The 21,419-nt window shown below is 39.7% G+C and overlaps 1 protein-coding gene across 3 annotated transcripts; it reads left to right on the top strand.

Annotated features, from left to right (window-relative positions):
* Positions 1-1,566: 1,566 nt before the first annotated feature.
* On the top strand, positions 1,567-21,402 carry dnmt3ba (DNA (cytosine-5-)-methyltransferase 3 beta, duplicate a). 3 transcript variants are annotated; one of them, XM_017409650.3, is made up of 26 exons: positions 1,567-1,692; positions 3,049-3,179; positions 4,927-5,072; positions 6,577-6,742; positions 6,851-8,583; positions 8,669-8,786; positions 8,931-8,990; positions 9,090-9,136; positions 9,442-9,576; positions 10,054-10,128; positions 10,258-10,407; positions 10,488-10,595; positions 11,216-11,345; positions 13,261-13,386; positions 13,502-13,546; positions 13,620-13,699; positions 13,831-13,943; positions 14,737-14,920; positions 15,842-15,926; positions 16,100-16,245; positions 16,348-16,438; positions 16,570-16,718; positions 16,802-16,887; positions 16,982-17,051; positions 17,222-17,334; positions 18,546-21,402. In XM_017409650.3, the coding sequence occupies exons 1-26, from the start codon at positions 1,631-1,633 to the stop codon at positions 18,694-18,696; spliced, it is 4,500 nt and encodes a 1,499-aa protein (XP_017265139.1). In that variant the 5' UTR covers positions 1,567-1,630; the 3' UTR covers positions 18,697-21,402. The 3 variants fall into 3 exon arrangements, with proteins under 3 accessions (XP_017265139.1, XP_017265141.1, XP_017265140.1); XM_017409652.3 differs by lacking the exon at positions 9,442-9,576 and having other exon boundaries at positions 1,568-1,692; XM_017409651.3 differs by lacking the exon at positions 3,049-3,179 and having other exon boundaries at positions 1,605-1,692.
* The last annotated feature ends 17 nt before the right edge of the window (positions 21,403-21,419 follow it).

Here is a 21,419-nt window from a genome sequence, read left to right as displayed (position 1 = left end):
CTGAGTGATCACGGAAAATGCCAAAGAGACTCTAGTCGTATTTTTTTTTTTTCTTTTAATTTTAAATTACTGTAATTTTGTTCTGAAAACAAGCACCTTTAATGACTTTCTTTTGATTTGCTAGCTTCAAAACACTTTCACTTTTAAACAAAGTGCCCCAATGCTCTCTTGTTGTCAGCCATATTATTAATTAGCTAGCAACTTGTATTTTATTATTTTAAAGATAGTCCCTGTCCTTGCATAACACCCAAGGGGAAATTTATTTGACATTTGTTCTACCATTTTTATCAAAGTCCTCAGTTTGTTTCTGCTATGTATAGTATTGGATACCCCGATCCTTCAGAGATCATTTAATCTGAGAAGAATCTCACATACACTGTTAACCTTAAGATACCACTTTTATTTTGTAAAACACAAAGTTAACATGCAATAAATGATCAGATATCTGGAGACTTAACTGATCCCTCACAGGGCTTTTTACAGAAATAAAGATGCCTTTTGCCACTCCTGTTGCTAGGTGACATCAGAGAGTTGGATAACGAAACACTGAATCATATTAATTAAGAAATTCCAGCATCACAGTTTCAGCTAGCATAACTATATTTTATCTTGACGGATTACAGCTGAACTCAGGTATTTTCTGCAAATAAATTAGCCTGTGAAAATAACTCCTTCCAACATCTTTCCTTTTGAGGCCTTGAGCAAACAAAGTTTGACACTTTAACACTTTGAAACTACGTAAATATTAAGCAAATTAAATAATTTTTAACTCCTGTAACACTAATCAAACAATGTTATTATATATCATAAAAAAAGCATTTAAAGAAAAAGATAAAGACCCTTCTATAACTAGATGGTAGTCCTGTGTCGTTTCCTGTGGCCCCGGACAGTCCTGTAGGGAAACCCCGTACAATATAACAGTATAAATAGCAGCGACCACCGTGACGCTGTTCAGTTACGGCCTAGCAACCTTTGGCTTCAGGTAGTTTTGTCGCTTTTAACGCTTCTTTGACATGTATATCGTCTGTACCGGTCTTATAACACCTTTAAAACACGATGTAACTCTTTACAGCTTAATAAGCTACATTTATAAGAGCTGCATGTCACATAGGAGAACACTACAATTAGCTAGCTACAAAATTAAAATTAGCGTTGTGGTTTAGCTACTTTTACTGTTCCACTCCAGTACTACACCGAGTATAAACATGGCCAGACGCCCACATAGACTAAATACCTTTAAATGTAACAGTAAGAAAATAAGGAAAAACGTATTAAAATAATAATGCAGCTTAGCTAACACAGCCCCGTATAGTAAATGAGCTAAATTGTTAAAAAATGTCTACGTCAACATCAGTAATGCTAACTAACCTAGCAGATGTTTGTCACTACAGGTCCCTGCTGTACGTGTAAAAACTAAATTATTGATTAAATTAATTATATAAGGGGCTAGTCAGGGTGCTTTTGTTTTAATATAACTTATTGAGTTGGCTAACCCAATGACAGCAGTCAGGAGATTTACGGTGTGCATTTTTGCTAAAAGGTGGGGGTTGTTAGCTTCTTTTTTTAAAACAGGCGGGACGGGACAGCCTCCTGGTGCCGTGGTTTGAACGTCACAGGGGATGGCTGATAAATGTGGTTCGGGCAGGAGCAGAGGGGAGCAGGACCGCCTGAATCCGTGGAGGACCGGCCCCGGTAAGTCGCTCCTCAAACAGCTGCTGTTTTCACTAAAAAAAAACATCAGCTGCTTCGGTTCTGTCCGGACAGCAGCTGAACACGGTTTTTGCTCTCTGACCGGAACAGTGGAGTATCTGCGGGTCTCATTGTTTTTTTTATTGTTTTGTTTGTAAACCCAGCCTGCTCACAACACAAAGAGCAGCCCTGCAGATCCACGGTGAGACCCGCAGCTCACAGATTTACTGCTGCTGGCTTCGGACACTTTTCTAATGCCGGGGCTTCAAATAACAACAACAAAAACACTACTGTGTCGTAACTTAATTTGCGTCATTTGTTACAAAGCGACAATGTAAACAACAACAAATAAACCATTGCCTATTTGATGAGAGAAGCGACGAGCTGGTGCAAGACTTGGTTAAAAAGATCCACTTTATACAAACTAAACGCGTCATTTAATGTCTCCAAATGTCTGTGATCGCTTTTTGCTGTAAGAGTTAGAGCTCATTTCCTTACTGCCTAAGTTGTAGGCAGGACAGGTTCGCGGCAAAAGTAGACATCGCGAGAGTTTTTTCTTACAGGATTTGGAGAGATTAAGGTGGAGCAGTGAGCCATGTGAGCCAAATATGGCCATTTTTACCTCTTGTCTGTCTGATAATACGGATAAAATCCATTCAAAGCGGCGTTCAATGACCAACTTAAGCGCCGTCATATTCGCCGCTTCTGACGTTTATTAAGGTATTAGACAGGGTCTTCTTCAATGTTTCAAGGCCCTGCCCATACTTTTTTTTTATCCACTCAATTTAAACTCCAGCCATCCAATAGGAGCAATACAGACCACACTAATTCATCCCAGATCAGCTGCGCTGAAGAGATTTTTTTTGTCCGATTTCATTTATTCTGCAGCACTTCTGTACCCATTAATCATGTTTGATGTATTTACAGTCCAATACAGTAAACAAACTACATAATGCTTTTTGTATGAAGCAAGTATCTCTTTTCAAAGTGTCTGTAGTACTTTTTCCCATCAGCAGAGGGCCCTCACACCGGAGCTCATCTGCAGAAAACTGATATTTCATGTAGTGGATGTTTTGATGTGAAAAAATAGTTGTTTTATGAACAGGTGCTAAAAAGATCCCTGTGCTGGCATGCATAAATGAGTGAATAAGAACCCTATTCAATAAGCTGGTAAAATGGAAAATTAATAGTCTGCTTTTCTTTCTTGATTTTGTAGAATATCTGAGATATGTAGAGGACTAAAACTAAAATTGGAATTCATGAATCTCCTTTACAAAAAAATTACATAGGGTTCACTTCAGAAACTGGACAGGAAGACATGACTTTACACATGTAATTGTTGTTTTATTCGTTCATGAGGTGCGAGATGGCATGTCCAGAGGTTGTGACTCCAGACTCCTTCCACGATAAATCCAGTCGTCTTTATGTGGTGTCCTGGTTCAACAAGCTCCTGAAGACAAACTTCAAAGATGTGTGGGAAATGGGTTCAGGTGATTCCTCGCTGCATAAGGACACATTATTTCATGAACAGTAATGTCTCAGCTGTTCAACGACCTCAGTTTGGAGAAACGGAGCTTAGTTCTGATGGGTTTCACAAGCTAACAGCTAGACTGAACACAGCCAGGACCAAAGTAGATTTCTGTCATCAACCTGCAAATTTTCAGTGGTTCATCCGTCAACCATTTTCTTTACCCACTGGTCCGTTCATGGTCACGGGGGAGCGGGTGCTCATCTCTGGCGGTTATTGGGCGAGAGGCAGGGTTCATGCAAACTCTTCCACATTTACACCACTATTAGTTTCTCATTACACAGTTATTTGCATAGAGTTTTGTTTTTCTTTGCTAACACAAATAGCGGCAGCAGTGCAATATAGCCCTTCTGGGGCAACTGGTTTTTATAATATTTCTGCGGAAATAACTGTGTTATCTGGACCTGAGGGTTTACAAAACATCTTTTGAATGAATTGCAAAACGTTTCCCCCAGAAAAGAAGCTAAGCCTGGTGGTAGGTGGCCGATCACCAGTCGACCGTGATTTAGTAAAAAAAAAATGATTAAAGTTGACAGGAAAGTTGAAAATATGGCTATTTATTATTTGATATTGTAAGATATTTGTGTCAAATATTTACACAGCTACAGTTTTACAAAAAGGCACTTGTGAAATACTTTTTTAAACAAAATTAGTTTGCACCTAATTTGAATCCTAATTTAGATCACAATTACAAAATAATTAAATTAACATAAATAAAAAGGGCAAAGAAGGCACCAACACACGTTTCACGTCAAGGCCAATGAATAACAACAGAGAACTCTGAAAAACAGGGAGATGCTGTAATGTACTGTGCTTTTTGTGGCACAGGCTGCATGTTGGATCACTACATGTAACAACAAAACAAAGCATATCTAATGCTGAATTTATTAGCATAATTTTACTGTTAAACGAGGATAAATTAGCTCGCATCATATTATTATTTTCACTAAGTACAAAACATGCTTACCGTATTCAGACTTGTAAAGCTACCCACTGAATTTCAGCTCAACTAACCATTGTGGTCTATAAACACTCCTTTTTATTGGCTGCAGCAGTAAACTCCTTCCGTGAGTTTTGAACCATTTGATTATCTTTGTTATCGCTCATAGAGAGGCAAACCAGCTCCGCTAGAGCAATGAAATCGTCCATTTTGAATGGAGCGGGGCGCGCACGGTTTGCTCGAAGTTACAAAAATCGGGAGGTTCTCCGCAGGGCCCTCGCGCAGGGGAGGGGACAGCGCGATTGCATCACTGTTGGCGTGCGCACCCTCGCGCGGTGATCAACGTGCGGTGACCTCGCGGTGGAGGTGCGGGTGGAAAAAAACTGTGTATAAAAAATGACGTATTTTACAATAAACAAGCAGAGCTAAGCCTGGCGGTGGGGGCAAGTGGGGGAAACCCTGATTTTAAAGCCTGGAGTATCCATTAGCTTGTCAGTCCTATCAGACATAAGCTCTCTTTTTCTGAACTGGGGTTGTTTAAAGAGATATCTACAACAGGTGACATATTAGTTGTTAATAACAGAGTCCTACATCAAATTGGCTGAAATATCTTCGTAAGCCAGTATTAGTGACAGTCTCAAACCCCTTTCTTGACATTTGTAAAACATATGCCTGATAAAACTGGTATACACAACAATCATCAGTTCTTCCTTTATTTGTCATAAATGGCATTTTCCTCTCTCTTAGTTTTGTGTTTCTGATCCAACAGGTGCATGTCACTGTCAGATCATGGACTGCACTTTTCCTGGATCTGTTGACTTGTCCAAAGTGAGGTTTGATGCACAAAGTGAGGAGGACTGTAAGCACAACTTTAGTCTTCTTCAAGATGCCTTCAACAAGAAGGGTATTGCAAAGGTATGTGCTTTCACTTTGAAATGTTAAAAGCAGCTAATTAATAAAACCTGCTCAGTTTGAAGAAAAACGGTTCAAATGCACATAGAAATATCATGTTGTCTTTACATGACTATTCAATATAAGAGTGTATATAATACAATTGAAAGTATTGTAGATTCGTGGATGATTTATTACAATTTCATAGTTTTATCTGTATGTTTTTGTGTAAATTAGATAAATGAGCTAGACCATGTTTATTTATTTATTTTTGCATCTTTGCACAGTGAAAGGCTCATTGTTTTTCTTGCTTTCTGGTCTTTCTGGTTACATTCACACTGCTGGCAAATGCGGCCCAAATCAGACTTCTTTTATTTTTATTTTTTTATGACATTCTGAACTTGTCAAATCCAATCCAGGTCATTTTTATATGTGGTACCAAATCAGATACATATCCAATGTTTTTCAAAGTGACCTCAGTCTGAACAGTCATGTCACATTTCATCCAACTTTTAGGTTTGTGGATTGATCCAAATATTGATATTATTGACATTTGATACTGATGTTGGATTGATTGTATCAATACTAGCATGATGGGATCAATACTTGAGTTTGTTTTTACTTTTAGCACATAGCTCAGTCAGGTTTGTAGGTGGATTTGGACCAAGAAGGCAGAATGATTTAACAAAAAGCAAAAACTAACAAGGAGCTAAACAGAGAATCACAAGGAGAACCAGATAGTGCATGAATGTAACAACAATGAACCAGAGGTGAGAAAATGACCAGAGACTGAATGGAAGTGGAAGATTAACAACATGTGAAGGAGAACAGGTGAAGCAGGCGTAGCAGGCTGACTGGAAAACTACTGAGCTATGGGCAGGTGAATATTGACACAGGGAACACAGAGAGAGCAGAACATTATAAGAACATAGACGTTAAACACAGGGAAAAAAAGCTAACCTGTGATAACTGCACTACGAGAACACAAGTGGAAACATGACTAGAAACCAAACAGAACGGAAAATAGCACAGATCCTAACAAGCTCTTGTTCCAGAAGTGCAAATCTGCACCGGAGTTGGTGGGAAGTGGCAAGATTAAATACTGGATGAAACAAGCATGGCAGATAATAATTTTGTTGGCCCCGACTGCACAATAACTTCAGAATTGATACACAAATGCTAACATGTTTAGCGTCCATACTTACTTCCATAAACACAGCGTGCTGCGTGGGACGTGGGCCCTGAAGCATGCGGGTCGCTTCAGGGCCATAAAATCAGAATTGAAAGTTAAGACCAGGAGTGTGAACATAATGTAAGTTTCAGTAACCTGTTAGCTACAAATACTGAACTCTGAAAAACACAAACAACACGTCGTTTTATTTTAGATCAAATAATTACAATGATGTGTTTACTTTGGTGTAATTTTTATATCCATTTTTTAAATAAAACTTAAGTTTTATTTTTACAGTAGAGTAGATTATGTTGTCGATCATGTCCTCTAAATGTTGTCTTCTTTATTTTGACACAGACCATTCCTGTTGATGATCTTATAAAGGGGGATTCTAAAAGCAACTATGTTTTCTTGAAATGGTTCAAAGGTTTGCACACAGCAAATACACAAAATAAAGTCTACGACCCAGTGACAGCTCGGAATAGTCACGAGATCAGCCCACTTTTGCTATCTCCCCAATCACGTAAGTGTGTTGTAACTTCCTTCATCTTTTATAATAAATGAAGAAAGTCTTTGTTTTATTCAGTGTCACATTTACAGCACAGTAACTCTTTTTCTCTTGCTTTGTCAGGAAACTCTAATTTAAAATCACGCACAAAAACCAACCACAACGTAACGCCAACTAACACATTTCCTTACACTGAAAGTTGGACGGATGATTTTAATTGGGCCGGTCCTAGTCCTCTTGGAGAACAATATACCTTCTGCTCCTCTTGTCACGCCAACCTTCACACAATTAAAAAAGGTCATGTTGCGCTTAAGCGACACGCAAAATCAGACAAACATAAGAAAAGGGCTCAAACTTTTCAGAACCGTGACCAGCAAGGCCAAGTCAGTGAGCTGCTGCCTTGTAGTGACGCAGCTGTTCGGTTCATTTGCAATCACTGTTACACTGGATCGGCTAAAGGGGAGCAGGTGGCGAAACGCTTCGTACGCTGTAAGCTGGGGTCGGAGTACCCCAACAATATCATATCTGTTTGCCAACATACTCCTTACTGTGTTTACGTTTATGAAGGGGTAACAATAGGAAAGGATGACATCGTCTCTGTGGTTCTTGTGGGGTATTTTGATATAGAAGCTTCTAGTCACTGCATCCAGTTTCTGGATGCTTTACAGTCAGTGGATGGTTCAGGAGATCAGGCAGTAGCAGCAGTGGTCCAGACCTTAAAGAAATTTGATCTGTCCACAGATAATCTTGCTGTTGCTGTTTGTTTCAGGAGTAATGGTGAAGCCTCAGAGCAGATTTGCTCACATCTCAGAGAGCTCAACCCAAACATTCTAGCCCTAGGAGGCCTGTACACCGTTGCTGATGCTGCTTGTCAGGCTGGGGTTAAAGAGCTCTCCAAACAGACTCAAGAATTCATGCTAGAACTTCATGCTTACTCCTCCCGCTGTACTAAGAATGACAACCTTAAGGCACTCTTTGGCTCAGAAATTAGTGAGAACAGCAAACCTTTTTACCTCAACGCCAGCTGCCTTAGATTCTGCCAGTTTGTCACACAAATCTTGGGAATGTGGGCAGATCTAACATTATACTTCAACTCTTGTCACAAAGATGATGAGAAAGCCAAGTTAATCTACTCCCAGCTGAAGGATCCCAGAGTCAAGGCAACATTTATGTTCCTGGAACAGGCCTTAAAGCCTCTGGAAAAATATCAAAGGGAAACACAGGGGGCGTCCTGGGCCACAATGCCACTCATCCTTAAGAAAGCTAGTACCCTGCTAAGTACATACACCTCTTACTTCCTTGAGCCCCATGCTGCGACTCGCTACCTCAGAGAACACAATCCTCAAATCCTTAAAAATAAGAAATTCCACCTGTCAAGCTATTGTCTCAACAAGCACAGGAGCGTCGTTGAAGATCTCCTGAAAGCAAGTGAAGCTGCAGACAACCTGTCACAGCTACAAGAAGAGGCACTGTTGTTTTACATTGCACTTACAGGGTGCATTGCAGAGAAGTTGCCTTTGAGTGACACGGTGCTAAAAAGCATCGCTCAGCTGCTAAACCCTCAGGACAAGCTGAAAGAGGCAAAGGCTGCAGCGGAGGAGCTTGGAACCGAGCTGGGGGTCTGCAGTTCCCCCGAGGAGGTCAAACAACTCAAAAGAGAGATCCATGAGTATCAGCTGGCCGAGGAGGACGAAAGTGAAGAAGAAGCAAAGGATAACACAGCACCGGCTCCCCTGGAGAAGCACTGGAGCAGAGTACTTAAAGACACAAAGCCCAACTCAGTCTTCAGGAAGCTTGTTTTGACCCTGTTGTCGTTCCCATGTCCTCCACTTGATGCCCAGCAAGTTTTCGCTCAGGTAAGTGACTAAATGAGCTGCATAGTATTTTGTTCTAGTGAATTTTAGAAGGTTTAATTGATTTTCTGCTCTTGGTGGCTGTAAGGCCTTACAGAATGGTGACTCTGTGATCTTTTCTGAGAGCGAATCCTTATCAGAAAGTGAATGTGACGTCACGTTTGACAATAGCATCAGCCACAAGGACTCCCAGGCTCACACTATAGGTATGCCAAAAAAACCAAATCATTCATGAGCAGTAAATTTGTGTCTAATCTTTCACAAGTTAAATATGTAACTGTATGATGTGATAATGACCATTTGATGATCTTTACAGCCAAAGACTTACCTTTATGATATTACTTTTCTAGAAATTAAAGGCCTCAGCGTGACTTTGAAGCCCTGTGAAGTTCGCCTTTTAAAGATAAAGAGTAGGGAACACAATTCTAGTTATTTGTACAATACACTGGACACTTTTAGAAAATAGACATTTGATTTATAATATACACATTTATTTGTTGTCTCTAAAGATCTGCGCGAGGTCTTGTCAGGAAGGAATGGCATTTTGTCGAAAGAGGTAACGATTTTCAACCTCTTGCTTTTAATGTTATACGTTTGCATGCTGAAAGTCCATAACATGGTGACTTTAAAACTAGTAAATGTAAATTCTGTTATTTGACCATATTTTTCATCAACTGAATTGCAAACAACACTTTTTTTTTTTCTTCGATCTGTGATGTAAGTTTTTCACTCACGTACTAACATTGTTATTCCTTTCATCTTTATGGTTGATATGATCTCTGGAGTCCAGCTTTCGACGTAAAAGTGTGTTGTTGTATTAATTTGCATGTGCATGATATTTGGATGTATAATGTCTCTCAGGGGACCTGTAGGAGAGGTTTTGGCAGGGAAAGCAGCTTACGTCAGAAGCCACAGGCCCGTACAGTGTTTCAGGCTGGTGTTAGCAGCCGGTCCAAACCCATAGTCCTTGATAAGGATGAGTCCAAAGATGAGGTGGTAGGTATACTTACGTATACTACCAGATTACTAGTGGCCTATTAAGAGCTAATTTAACAGAAACTTAACAATATTGCAGTTTCTGGATTTAAAAATATAAACTCAATGTCATTAGCTTACTTTACAAATTTCTACTGTAAACATAGATTGTTGCAAATATTTTATCAGTGATTAGCTACAACAGACCCACACCCAAAACTCAAGACATCCATATTAAATAACTGGGATTAACAAATCATTTACAGGACATCTGCATGACATCAGGTTTCCATAAAAGACCTGAGATGGTAGCAAAAGGTCTTTCATTTGCAAAGTATTTACATATTTTTTTCCTGTCTCCCATAGTAACCTTACTTTCTTTTTCTAGCTGAGGGGAGTTTCTAACATAGATTAATAGTCTTTGATTTTACTACATTTTACTACCAAGAAACGACATCTTTGCCTGACTCAGTTGTTATATTTTGATTTCTTTGACAGTCTAATGTTGCTTTGGATGGACAATCACCATCAAATACATCCACTCCAAGAAAAAAACAACGCAAACAATACCAGGTGATGTTTCACTGCTATAAGAAGTTGCTATCATCTTTCCCACAAAGTGTATACCAGTCACAGAAAACTCAGATTTTGATGTGTGTAAAATCCAGTGTGTTAAGTCTGCTCTACTTTTGTTTTCTAAAGGATGGGAAAGGGTTCCTGACTGGAGAGCTGGTGTGGGGGAAAGTAAAGGGTTTTTCCATGTGGCCGGGGATGGTGATGGCTTGGAAATCAAAGTCTCCTCCCCCGGGCATGAGGAGGGTGGAGTGGTTCGGAGACGGCATGTTCTCAGAGGTTAAATTGGTGGTTATATTTTGTCTAGATACAAAAGAATCCTGTGCAGATTCTTAGATCATTGATGGTTTCTGTTGCAGGTTGGGACTGATGGACTGCTGCCATTTAGTGCCTTCACACGATGCTTCTGCAAAAACTCTTTTACCAGTTTGCCCAGCTACAGAGATGCCATCTACGAAATCATTGAGGTATTTAAAACATACAGACATACAGCATCATGGTGCCGGCAATGGGACAACTGTTTGTAATGTCTGTCAGTCCTTTCTGTTGGGTGGGTAGGCTGTGGATTTTGCAGATCGGAGAGAAACCCAAAAATCCATCTCATCAGCTGTTCTCGGTATAATCCATCTAATGAATTCTGGGTCTTCCCTAGGGTCTCCTCCTAGTAGGACATACCCAAAACACCTCCAAGGTCAGGTGTCCATAATGCAAAAACCACATCAGCTGAGGGGAAGCTCATTGGCCAGAGCCTTGTGGGAACACTGAAGTTTGTCAGATTTGATTCTGAATGAGTCTGCCAATAAATATAGCAGCACGGTTTAGATGGAAGTCTTAAACAAATCCAACCATCCATTTTTTTTACCCGCCTTTACTTGGAGAAAAACCCACACATGTAACAACCGCTCCACCATGCTGCCCAGCCTAAAAAATCTGCTTTCAAAATCTGCTTTCTTATCAAACACCAGAGTAACATGTTCAAACATGTTTTATTTGTCATAGAGTGGAGCTAAATTGTAACTAAATCAGTGTTAGAAAGTTCTTGATGTGCTCCATTTGCTCCAGACTTGCATACCATTTTTGTCTCTAGTTGGCAGGTGAGCGATGTGGGAAGTCATTCGCTCAGGCAGATGGTAATAAGGAGCAGGAGCTGAAGTTGATGGTAAACTGGGCTCTAGAAGGTTTTCTGCCTACTGGACCTCAAGGCTTTGCATCTCCAGGTATGTGTCTGTTTTAAATCGCACTAAAATCTCACACTTTATTCCTTAAATATTTTGTAGCTTTTTCAAATTAAATGGAGAAAGCAGCTCTACAAACTATATTAATTCAAGGTCATCATTAAATGCCAGAATTTTCAATAGAAAAATTAACTGTTTTTCTTTTTTTGCTTAAGCATAGCTTCATTCGGCACAAACATGGACAAACTATTTAAACAGTTATCACATTTGCAGTGTAGTCCTGCTCTAACACAACCTCACAGATGGAGCTTTTCCACGAAAGTGGTTCCAGTGCTAGACCAGGGATCATTCTAGTGCAGAGAAACACTTTACCTCTGCAGATTATAAGGTTTGTTATCATTCACACAAACAGATGTTTTAATATCACCCATCTGTATTATAAACATTGTTTTAAATAACAGTCAGTGTTTTTGAAAACTCTTTTCTGCTCTCCGATCGTATTTGCAAATGCTGCTGCCAATGGGAGTTGCATACAGCACAAAACAGGATCCCTAAACATCAGCTGGTGATATTAAAAGAGTCAAAAACTTTATGCTTTATGCTACATGTCTGCCAAACATAAAAGTCATGTTTTTCCATACATTATGATTAGTTGCCAGTTTCCATAACCCGTCTCTAGTTCCTGACAAAAGCAGTTCTTTGCTCTGACTCAGCAAAGAGTTAATGCTGAGGTGGCACCAGTTTTTGTTTATTTATTTTTTTTATGCTAGAGCCAGCACTTATGGTGGTGGAAACAGAGCTGGTACTGAGCAAGCTTTGGTTTCGGTTTAGCTCAGGAGCACATTTTGTGGAAAAACCCTTTAGAAATGAACTTTACAGTAGTGGCTGATACCCATGATAATCACTGCTCAGTTCTCTGATGCCAGTGCCAGGATGTGGGTAGTGCGACCGATACAAAGGTCCTGCCTGCACACACCCCTGTTACACTGTCAATCAGTGTAGCATGACAAATTTTTAACTCTCAAATCACTAATAAAATTAAACATTGAAAGAAATGCATATTTGAACACACCCCAGTAAGGTAAGCGCTTTGTGAATAAACACCTTAAAAATTATCCAAAGTGTATTTTTATTTTTTGTCAGGAAAATGTTCTCTTTTTCTTTTTTTTTACACGGAGGGGCGAAACCTAAAATAGTATTGCAGCCAGCCAACTAGGGTGCAATCGTCCTATGCACTTGTCTCTAGTCTTAATACATGTCAATAGTTCCTAGCTTTAGGCTTATTCTTTGAACTTACTGGGATAGCCTAGAGGCTACTGTGCAGCATTTCATTATTTTCTTACTGAGAATTACCAGTTTAGGAGTTCAGCTCTCACTACACAGGAGACAGAGCATGCTTGGGTTAAAATATGGTTAAACAAGAACTAAACTGTTCATAGATGTTTAGACTAAAATCAAACTAAACTTAGTCTAACAGTGAACATTTTGTCAACGCTGACTGAACACACATTAGCGTGGTAAACTTGTTCAGTGGAGGCGTGAAGCTTGATTCTCTGGCCTAACGCATCCTACTGAGCTGACCAGCCATGCCACCTCATGGCGCTCAGCTGTATGTCCTTTTGCTGCCGTGTTTTAGCATGTGAGCCATTCCTGATCATGTGACCTGAGCAAGCACACTGATTGGCTAAGGCAGTTTTCAATAAGGGAGTTTTTGCACTGTATAAGGCTAACGAGGTTGTCCATAACTTTATAATTACAGTATCTTCAAAGACAGTTTCAGACATTTAAGATGTAAAACTCAGGAGACTCAAAGTCTGGTAGAATAAAAGGTTTAATCTGTCAGAATTTAAACAACACAATCAAACCAGTAAGTCTGGACCCATCTGACAGTTCAATTCAATGTGTCAGCTTTTATTTTTACATATTTGATTTGACCCGTTCTTTTTTCTTCTTCTAGATTTTCAAGACTCCCCTTCATGTCCAGATTCTCCTGAATCCTCCCTGTCTGATTATCAGCCCACGCCAAAAAGAAAATATGTCCATAAAAATAAGACAGCCGCCTCTGTCCCCACCCCCGACAGAAGTTCGTACCATTCTTGAAATGTTTTATAGAGTTGTAGAAAGAAAACATTAGATATACCAGCTGGATTACATCCTCCATCCTTATTTTTGCTATTTTTTTTCACATTTGTTTACAGATTCAATAATAAAAAAAATCAAAGAGAAAGGCAAAACAATTGAAGGTAAGTTTAAGAATTTTATTTAAACTATTTTGAGAAACACAATAATTACTACTAAGCAAATGTTTCATTTCAGATTTTTGCTTGTCTTGTGCGTCACCTGAGATTACCGTGGCACATCCGTTGTTTGAAGGTGGTCTGTGTCTAAAATGCAAGGTAGTCTAATTGGGTTTATTTTACTTGGGTTGCTGTGTGGCATCCTGACAGTGTCTGCGTGTCTGACCTTTACCTGAAACTCAGCTGCAGTCGTATGTTTGCCTGAGAAAAAGCTGTGTCACTGTTTGCAGCTGAACTTCTCTGAGACGCTGTACCGTTACGACGACGATGGATATCAGTCGTATTGTACCGTGTGCTGCTCGGGATCTGAGGTCATTCTGTGCAGCAATGACAGCTGCTGCAGGTAAATACAAATCTTTATTTCATGCATCTCTCCATGTTTGTCTGGTTACATTTTACTTTATGGTTTCCCACACTGAGCGTATTGTTAGACTTTTTACCATTGCTTGCATTACCATTTACCTGTAGTCTCATGTTGGGCAAATTCAGTTCTGTTGTTCTTCAGAGGATTCAAGTATAGAACAAATTCATAAAGTCAACTAAACCCTCACCAACATAAACCAAGCTCCTTTGCTTATGTTTGTTTACATTTTCATTACATTTTGTTTTGTGTAAGGATTGTTTGCAGTGTAAGGCATAGACAGTTATCAATTTACTAGTTGGTTACTAAAACGTTTGCATTTCTTATTCATTTACAGTTGTAAGGCTCTAAACTGTATGCAGTGATAGATTTATAGCCTAAAAGATAGTTGAAGTGTAATGGTTTTGTATGACTTGTATTTAAACAGAAAATATTGTGATAAAATGTTTGGCACCTTATCACCCGTCTCGTCTGTAAAGAAGGAACAAGTGCAAATGTTTTGTTTTTCTGTATACTGAGGCAATCAAATGACTCATTTCAAACCAGCGAGCTTATCTGCAGAAAACAGACACCAAGATCTGGACACTGAGTCCATACATCTGGATTATGTTTGTCCCTGCGTATTCACTTCATCACCGTATCAGTTTAAAAACTTCTAATGACTTTATGCTTATAAATGGACAAAAATCTTCTGGTGGTTTTCACCCCTTTTCTCTCTTCTGTTTGCATGCTGATCGTTCTCCCACTCGTGCTTGTTTCTGTCTGTCTCGTCCAGATGTTTCTGTAAGAACTGTCTCGACATCCTGGTGGCCGAAGGAACCTTTGACAAGCTGAAAGAGGTCGATCCCTGGAACTGCTACATATGCAGCCCGGCACAGTGTAAAGGAAACCTTAAACTGAGGCCAGACTGGAGCGTCAAGGTTCAAGACTTTTTTGCCAACGACAGCGCCATGCAGTTTGTAAGCAGCACACATGCATTCATGTTGAAATGTACACATCTAAAGTTTGTGGAATTTTTGTCCAGTTAAACTGTAACTTCCTTGACTTCCTGGTATTATCCACAACATGCTATGAGATAGCCACGACTTGTACAGTTCTAGACTAATTGATTTTGTCACAAATGTCCCTCTTCATTTGTGACAGAGAGCTCAGTTGTGCCGGTGTGATGGCAGCCTCACTTCTGTCAGCCCGCCCCAGGGCAGCTGTGGCTACAATAGAGCTTACCGCCATCAGTGTGTGAATGTGAGGACGAATGGGTGAATGATTGTAGTGTGAAGCGCTTTGGGGTCCTTGGAATAGTTAAAGCGCTATATAAGTGCAAGCCATTTGCCATTTACTTCTGGAGAAATTTGGCTTGAAGATGTCACGTTACAAAGAAGAGCTACTGTCTTGTGCTGGCAGAGCAGGGTTTCCTCTACATGGAATTGATTGTGGCGCACCGCCACAGTAAAATAAAGGCTGCCATACCTTCAGTGTTTTCCGGCATATAAGTTGCACTTTTTTCATAGTTTGGCACGACCCTTTTTTTCCACTCTTCATGTCGCAACAAGTGCACAGATGGGTGTTATGTCGAGCTGCGTTTTCCCATTACAGGCACGCATTAAGGAGTGCGGAGACGCAGGGGAAACGCTACTCGCCATAACACCGCCTCTCCATCAGAGCACGGACATCAAATAAATAAATGCGATTTATACTCCAAAGTGACGTATAGTCTGGATAATCACAGAATTGAAATGAATTTAAATATCATGAAACGTTAAAATTGACTTTATTTTGAAAAGCCAACACTGCCGGCTAAATACTTTCAAATAACTACTCAGACGTGTTTATAACAGTTCTTAATTAATAAAGAAACCCTGTTGTTGTTGTTTTAACTACAGGAGCCTCACAGGGTTTACCCCTTCATCACAGCTGATCAGCGCAGACCACTCAGGGTGCTCTCTCTTTTTGATGGGATTGCAACAGGTAGGTTCATCATGCTGTAAATAAAGAACGCGTGCATTCAACTCGGTTTCTGCGACGCTTCAGTCTTTATAATACCAACCAACTTAGACATTTATTATAGACTGTAATACAGTTTGTATTACACAAGTCTCTTTTATTATTAAACAGTTTAAAAACTATTTCCATCATGGCAGGATATTTGGTGCTGAAAGAACTGGGCTTCAAGATTGAGAGATACATTGCCTCTGAGATTTGTGACAACTCCATCGCCGTGGGAATGATCAAGCACGAGGGGAAGATCGAATACGTCAACGATGTTCGCGCCATTACAAGGAAACACGTGAGACCAAACCGCACAAACATCAGTCTGAAATATGTTAACAGCTGTGCTTAAACGCCTTTAAAATAGGAAGTGAACCCAAGCTTTGTTTGTTTGTTTCAGCTGGTTGAATGGGGTCCTTTTGATCTCCTGATTGGAGGTAGTCCGTGTAACGACCTGTCCATGGTCAACCCGCAGCGAAAAGGATTATTTGGTGCGCATCTTTTAAACTTCTGATATTTATTTATTTGTTAGCTCTGCAGGAAGAATAGTGAGAGAATAAGGTAATTTACCTTTCAGTACCCTTCTCTTTAATGACTTTGTCTCCTCATGTTTTTCCTGCAGAGGGCACTGGAAGACTCTTCTTCGAGTTTTACCGCATACTGACCATGTTGAAGCCAAGGGAGGACGACAACCGTCCGTTCTTCTGGTTGTTTGAGAACGTGGTTTTCATGAGCGCCAGTGACAAAAGTGACATCTGCCGCTTCCTGGAGGTGAGGACCCTTAAATGTGTCTCAAAGTGTGCCGTCGGCATGACGTCAGTGGCTTTAACGTTCAATCTGCGCCTTTTCTTCAGTGTAATCCGGTTCTTGTCGATGCGGTCAAAGTCAGCCCCGCTCGCAGAGCACGCTACTTTTGGGGAAACATCCCAGGCATGCACAGGTATATATTAATACAGTCAGGTCCTTCCCTTGATGTAAACTGATGCTTCTAAAGATGATAATTGTCTTTACACCTGTTTGTTTTTGTGTGGCAGACCTATCACTTCATCTCTTGCTGACAAAGTCATCCTCCAGGATTGTTTGGAAATTGGGCGCAAGGCAATGGTAGACACATTCTTGTGATACATTTCTTTTATTTTGTTTTGTTTGCAATTTGCACCATGTCTGTACTTTTATTCTGTTTGGTTTTTGTAGTAGCAGCCTTTCACCAAGGAGTTAAACTCGGTCTGTTCTGCTTTAAAGTGAGACTTTTAATTTGTCGTCTCTCCCTGCAGATTGAGAAAGTTCGCACAATCACAACAAAGACAAGTTCCTTGAAGAAGAAGGGGGAGGTACTTGTCACCATGAATGGGGAGGAGGACAACCTGTGGTCCACAGAAATGGAACAGTAAGGCTAGATCCCAGTGTTTTACCCCTCACACAGATTTTGAGTGCCCTCTTGGTGTTTAATTTGAAGTCGTGAGGGTCGGTGGTTAAAATATTCCTCTGCGAAATGAAACACTCGTGTCAAGAGGCTGATACGCCACCATTTGTTACAAATTCATTTTACGTCAAGACACAACATGTTCCAGTCTGCCATGTAACTAGTTACCCAGCTTTCCACAGATGTAACATTTTATTTTCTTATTCTTGTTAAGGAAGATTAGCACAGCAGCCAAAACAGAATCATCAGAAAACACTAAACTAGACATGACACTGTTTGAATTATCAAATGTTAAAAAAAAAACAAAACACAAAACTTTGTTTGTTTTGTGAAGATTGACAGTGTTACCAAACAGAAATTCATAATATATAAGCTAAACATAAAGGTTGTTGTTACAACTGAAGCTTTTTCACATTGAAAACACTTAAATTTGCGAGGTTCATTTCCAGCAGAGCTCATAACTCTGAAGTGTTCATTTGATGAGCCGACCCTTCAGCCCTCGTGGCGAACACGCTGAAGTCGGAGTTCACGCTGTCCTCGCCTGCTCTGCTGCGAGCACCTGGTCATCTTTACCTGTCCGTTAAGGTCCCAGATTACTTTGACTCCTGTGTCTGTTTGCTGAAGTGCATACCTGTGGTGGCACCAAAAATACAACGGCCAATGGAGACCGCGGGTTAAACCCCGAGGAGGAGAAATTTTGATGAAACACTGTGTGAGGATAGTCGCTGCTATCAACGAATGTCACTCTGCAGTTTGACATTCCTACGTTACGCTGTTGTAGAGTTAGAGCACCAGGTCAACTGTGACCTTGACCTTTGACCCGATCACCACCAGAATCTAATCACTTGTTCCTTGTAGCGCATTTGACGTTTCTGGAACATTTCATGAAAATCCGTTCATGACTTTTTGAGTAATCTCGTGCACAGATAAAGATGACCTCGGTGGAGTCTCACTCTCTACATGGATCAAAGGCCAGAGGAAAACGTTGAGCCTTAAGCAAAGATTTGAATGTTTTTGTCGTCTACATGCTCATATGAAGATGTAAATTTGGAGCAGCCAGTACATGTTTGAACTCCAGACAAGCCGACGCTCCATGTTTCCTGTAGGTTTTTCAGACGACGTTGTGCAATGACTGATCAGACTGTTTCTGATTCTGATGTGCTCCGTTCCTTCAGGATCTTTGGCTTTCCCAAACACTACACGGACGTGAACAACATGAGCCGGACGCACAGGGCGAAACTCCTGGGTAAGTCCTGGAGCGTCCCGGTCATTCGCCACCTGCTCGCCCCTCTGAAGGATTACTTCGAATGTGAATCCAAACAGTGATGTGAATCTTATCATCAGAGGAGCGGCGGTCAACCTTACACCTTCTCAGATTCTCTGGTCTTCTTCAAAAAGACCGAACTCAGCATTTGTAGCTCTTTTAATAGTGTGGTTGGTCAGCGGTTCATTTTAATTTTCCTTTTTATAATGATGTTATTGTGACATGACAGTGCTGTTACTCTGAACAGGAGGAGTAGGAGATGTTTTTAACCTGCTATTCTCAGGTTTTATTCAGGTTTTTAATGCTTTCATTCTGATTCATGTTTGAAGTCATAATGACGAAGTGAAATTCAGCTTCGGCGACATTTGGTGCTACCAGTTTTAGATAAAACGCAGCTGAGGTATGTTGTTGATCAGTAGAGTCTCTGATTAGTCTCTTAGTCTGCTATAAACTTGATAAATGGCGGTGACAGATGCTTGTCTCTGCACTCTTTGACTTTTTAACTAGTTTAGTAAGACATGACCTTTTTTTTTATTTATGTTCTCAAGGATTCATTTTAGCTTATTAATATGACCTTAGATTCATCAGGTCTCCTAAAACACAACTTTAAATGAATAAATTGTTGTATTTTTTCCAGACATCTAAACCTGCAGCCGGTTGTTTTAGTTCCTTGTTCATATGGAAGGTGATATTTTGAATTTCTGGCTCCAAGTGGCTGAAAATCATTCATTGCTGGCTTTATTTATTGACTTCACATATTTAAGTTCATAATTAAAACAGGTCTGATCTTGGTGCCGGCTGACCTAAAGAGCCACTCCACCCACTTTGTGGCACAGGTCCCGAACCCTGCCACCACACCCACCTATTTTTTTTTAATCTGCAAACAATTTTTTTTGAATATTTTCTCATTTATGAGTACCTGATCTGAATTTCTAACCTGCAATTATGTTTGATGTGACCCTGCTCCTGCTGATTCGATTATCTGATTCACTTTATCCTTTTTTTACTTCCTGTTGACTTAGTGAACTGATAACACATTTCTAGTCCTCATTTTAGTGTTAGTTTTACCTAAAATGGCCTTATTTAGTTGAAACGTGTCGTCCCGTTTTATGATGCAGAACCAGGGGTTGAAAACATTTAGTTTTGACTCAGCTCTGACGTTTGAAGCCTTTTAAATATCTGAAAACGTACAAGTGGAGCTTAAACTTGTGAACAAGTGCGTCATAAAACAACCTTTTTTATAGTTTGAATGTGAGCGTCGAAATGTAAAACTTGAAAACATTTTACTTTTATATGTCCTTTTCTGAAAACTGGGTGCTTCGTTACAAATAACGACAAATCAAAGGAATGAATATAAACCAGGAGAGAGGAAAAAAGGGAATTTAAAGTAAAAGAAATGGTTTCAGAGCTGTAGAAAGAATTGTTCTAAAAAAAAAAAATCTGGGAAAAGCAAAAAGAAACCAAAGCAGGAAGCAGCTCCATTGGATTATAAAGACTCATCTTCAGCAAACAGGAAAGTTTGTTTTTTTTACCTCAAACCCTTCAATCTTGTTGCCTTTTGGTTGTAAACGAAGCAGCGAGCCTTCAGGGAATCCACCCGATTTAAAATGTTTTTAGGATTTGATGTAGGAATCACTGAACTTTAGTTTTATTTTGGGACTAAACTGAAGTAACTGTGACTGGACGACCGTCGAACCAGAGCGCTTCTGAACTCAGTGGTCAGAATATAAAGTAACTTATTAATAAATAACTGCAGACAAATGATAAAATATAACCACGAAGCTGTAAAATGTCAGCCTTTAAAACTGGGTCAGTTCTGATTGGTTGAGTTTTTATTGATGGGTTTTTTCTTCCCCAAAGTTTGGTTAATTTACAAATCATTACGTTTTGTAAACTAAAAAACAAAGTTTGTCAAAAATGCAGTATTTTACTACTCTGTGGTTTTATTGATTCAGTTTGTTTTGCTCTTTTTGTTCTGGTATTTCAAGATTTGTCTCCTAAATGCTGTTTTTCTGACCTGAGCATTTTTTGTTGTTTTTACTTTGCTTCAGATTTCTGATAAAACATAAACAAAATTTCACACATCAAAGGCTGAATATCTAATCATAACTGAAGGTCCATGTGGGACATTTTTAAACAGGTTTTACGTGATTTTTTTTTTTTCATTGCTCCAACAGTCCAAATATTTTTATTTGCAGCAATAATTTCGAGATTTCTGGTTTCATTTAACATTGATGAGGATAAAACCAGACATTTGTTGACGTCACTTTGTGCTGTAGGACTAATTTGTCGATATCAGGAACCCATGGCTCATTGATCGATCATTAAACTCGGCTTGTTTGCAGCGAGGCCAGGATTTCTGTTTCTGCTTTATTCTCCACATGAAACCCTTTTTCTCCCTGTGTGAGACTTCGACCGTCATGTTTGTTTTTACTGTTTTTTAGGATGTTTTCTGGAGGACTCTTGTTACAGATTTAAAGCTCAGTTGTGTTTTGGTTTTTCCATCTGTAGTTATTGAATCCGGCGCTGCTCGACAATGAGTTTGTGTGTTTTTGTGTTCGACGACAGACTGATGAAATGCTCTGATGACTCTCTGACCTCACTGTGTGACAAATAATGGTGCTGACTTTTTACATGTACGGTTTTAGTTTGTCCTTTTAATCCAAACGGTCACAAACTCCTGTAGGTTTTTGTTTCAGTTGTTTGTTTTTATCAGAAGTAGGAAAACTGAGTAAAATTTCAAGACAATAAATGACTGTGATCTTTCACATGTTGTACTTATTTT

This window comes from Kryptolebias marmoratus, linkage group LG8 (genome assembly GCF_001649575.2).
Source record: "Kryptolebias marmoratus isolate JLee-2015 linkage group LG8, ASM164957v2, whole genome shotgun sequence".
NCBI classification, from domain to species: Eukaryota; Metazoa; Chordata; class Actinopteri; order Cyprinodontiformes; family Rivulidae; genus Kryptolebias; species Kryptolebias marmoratus.
Note: the sequence above shows the minus strand (reverse complement) of the source record. Positions and strands in the feature narration are given on the sequence as shown.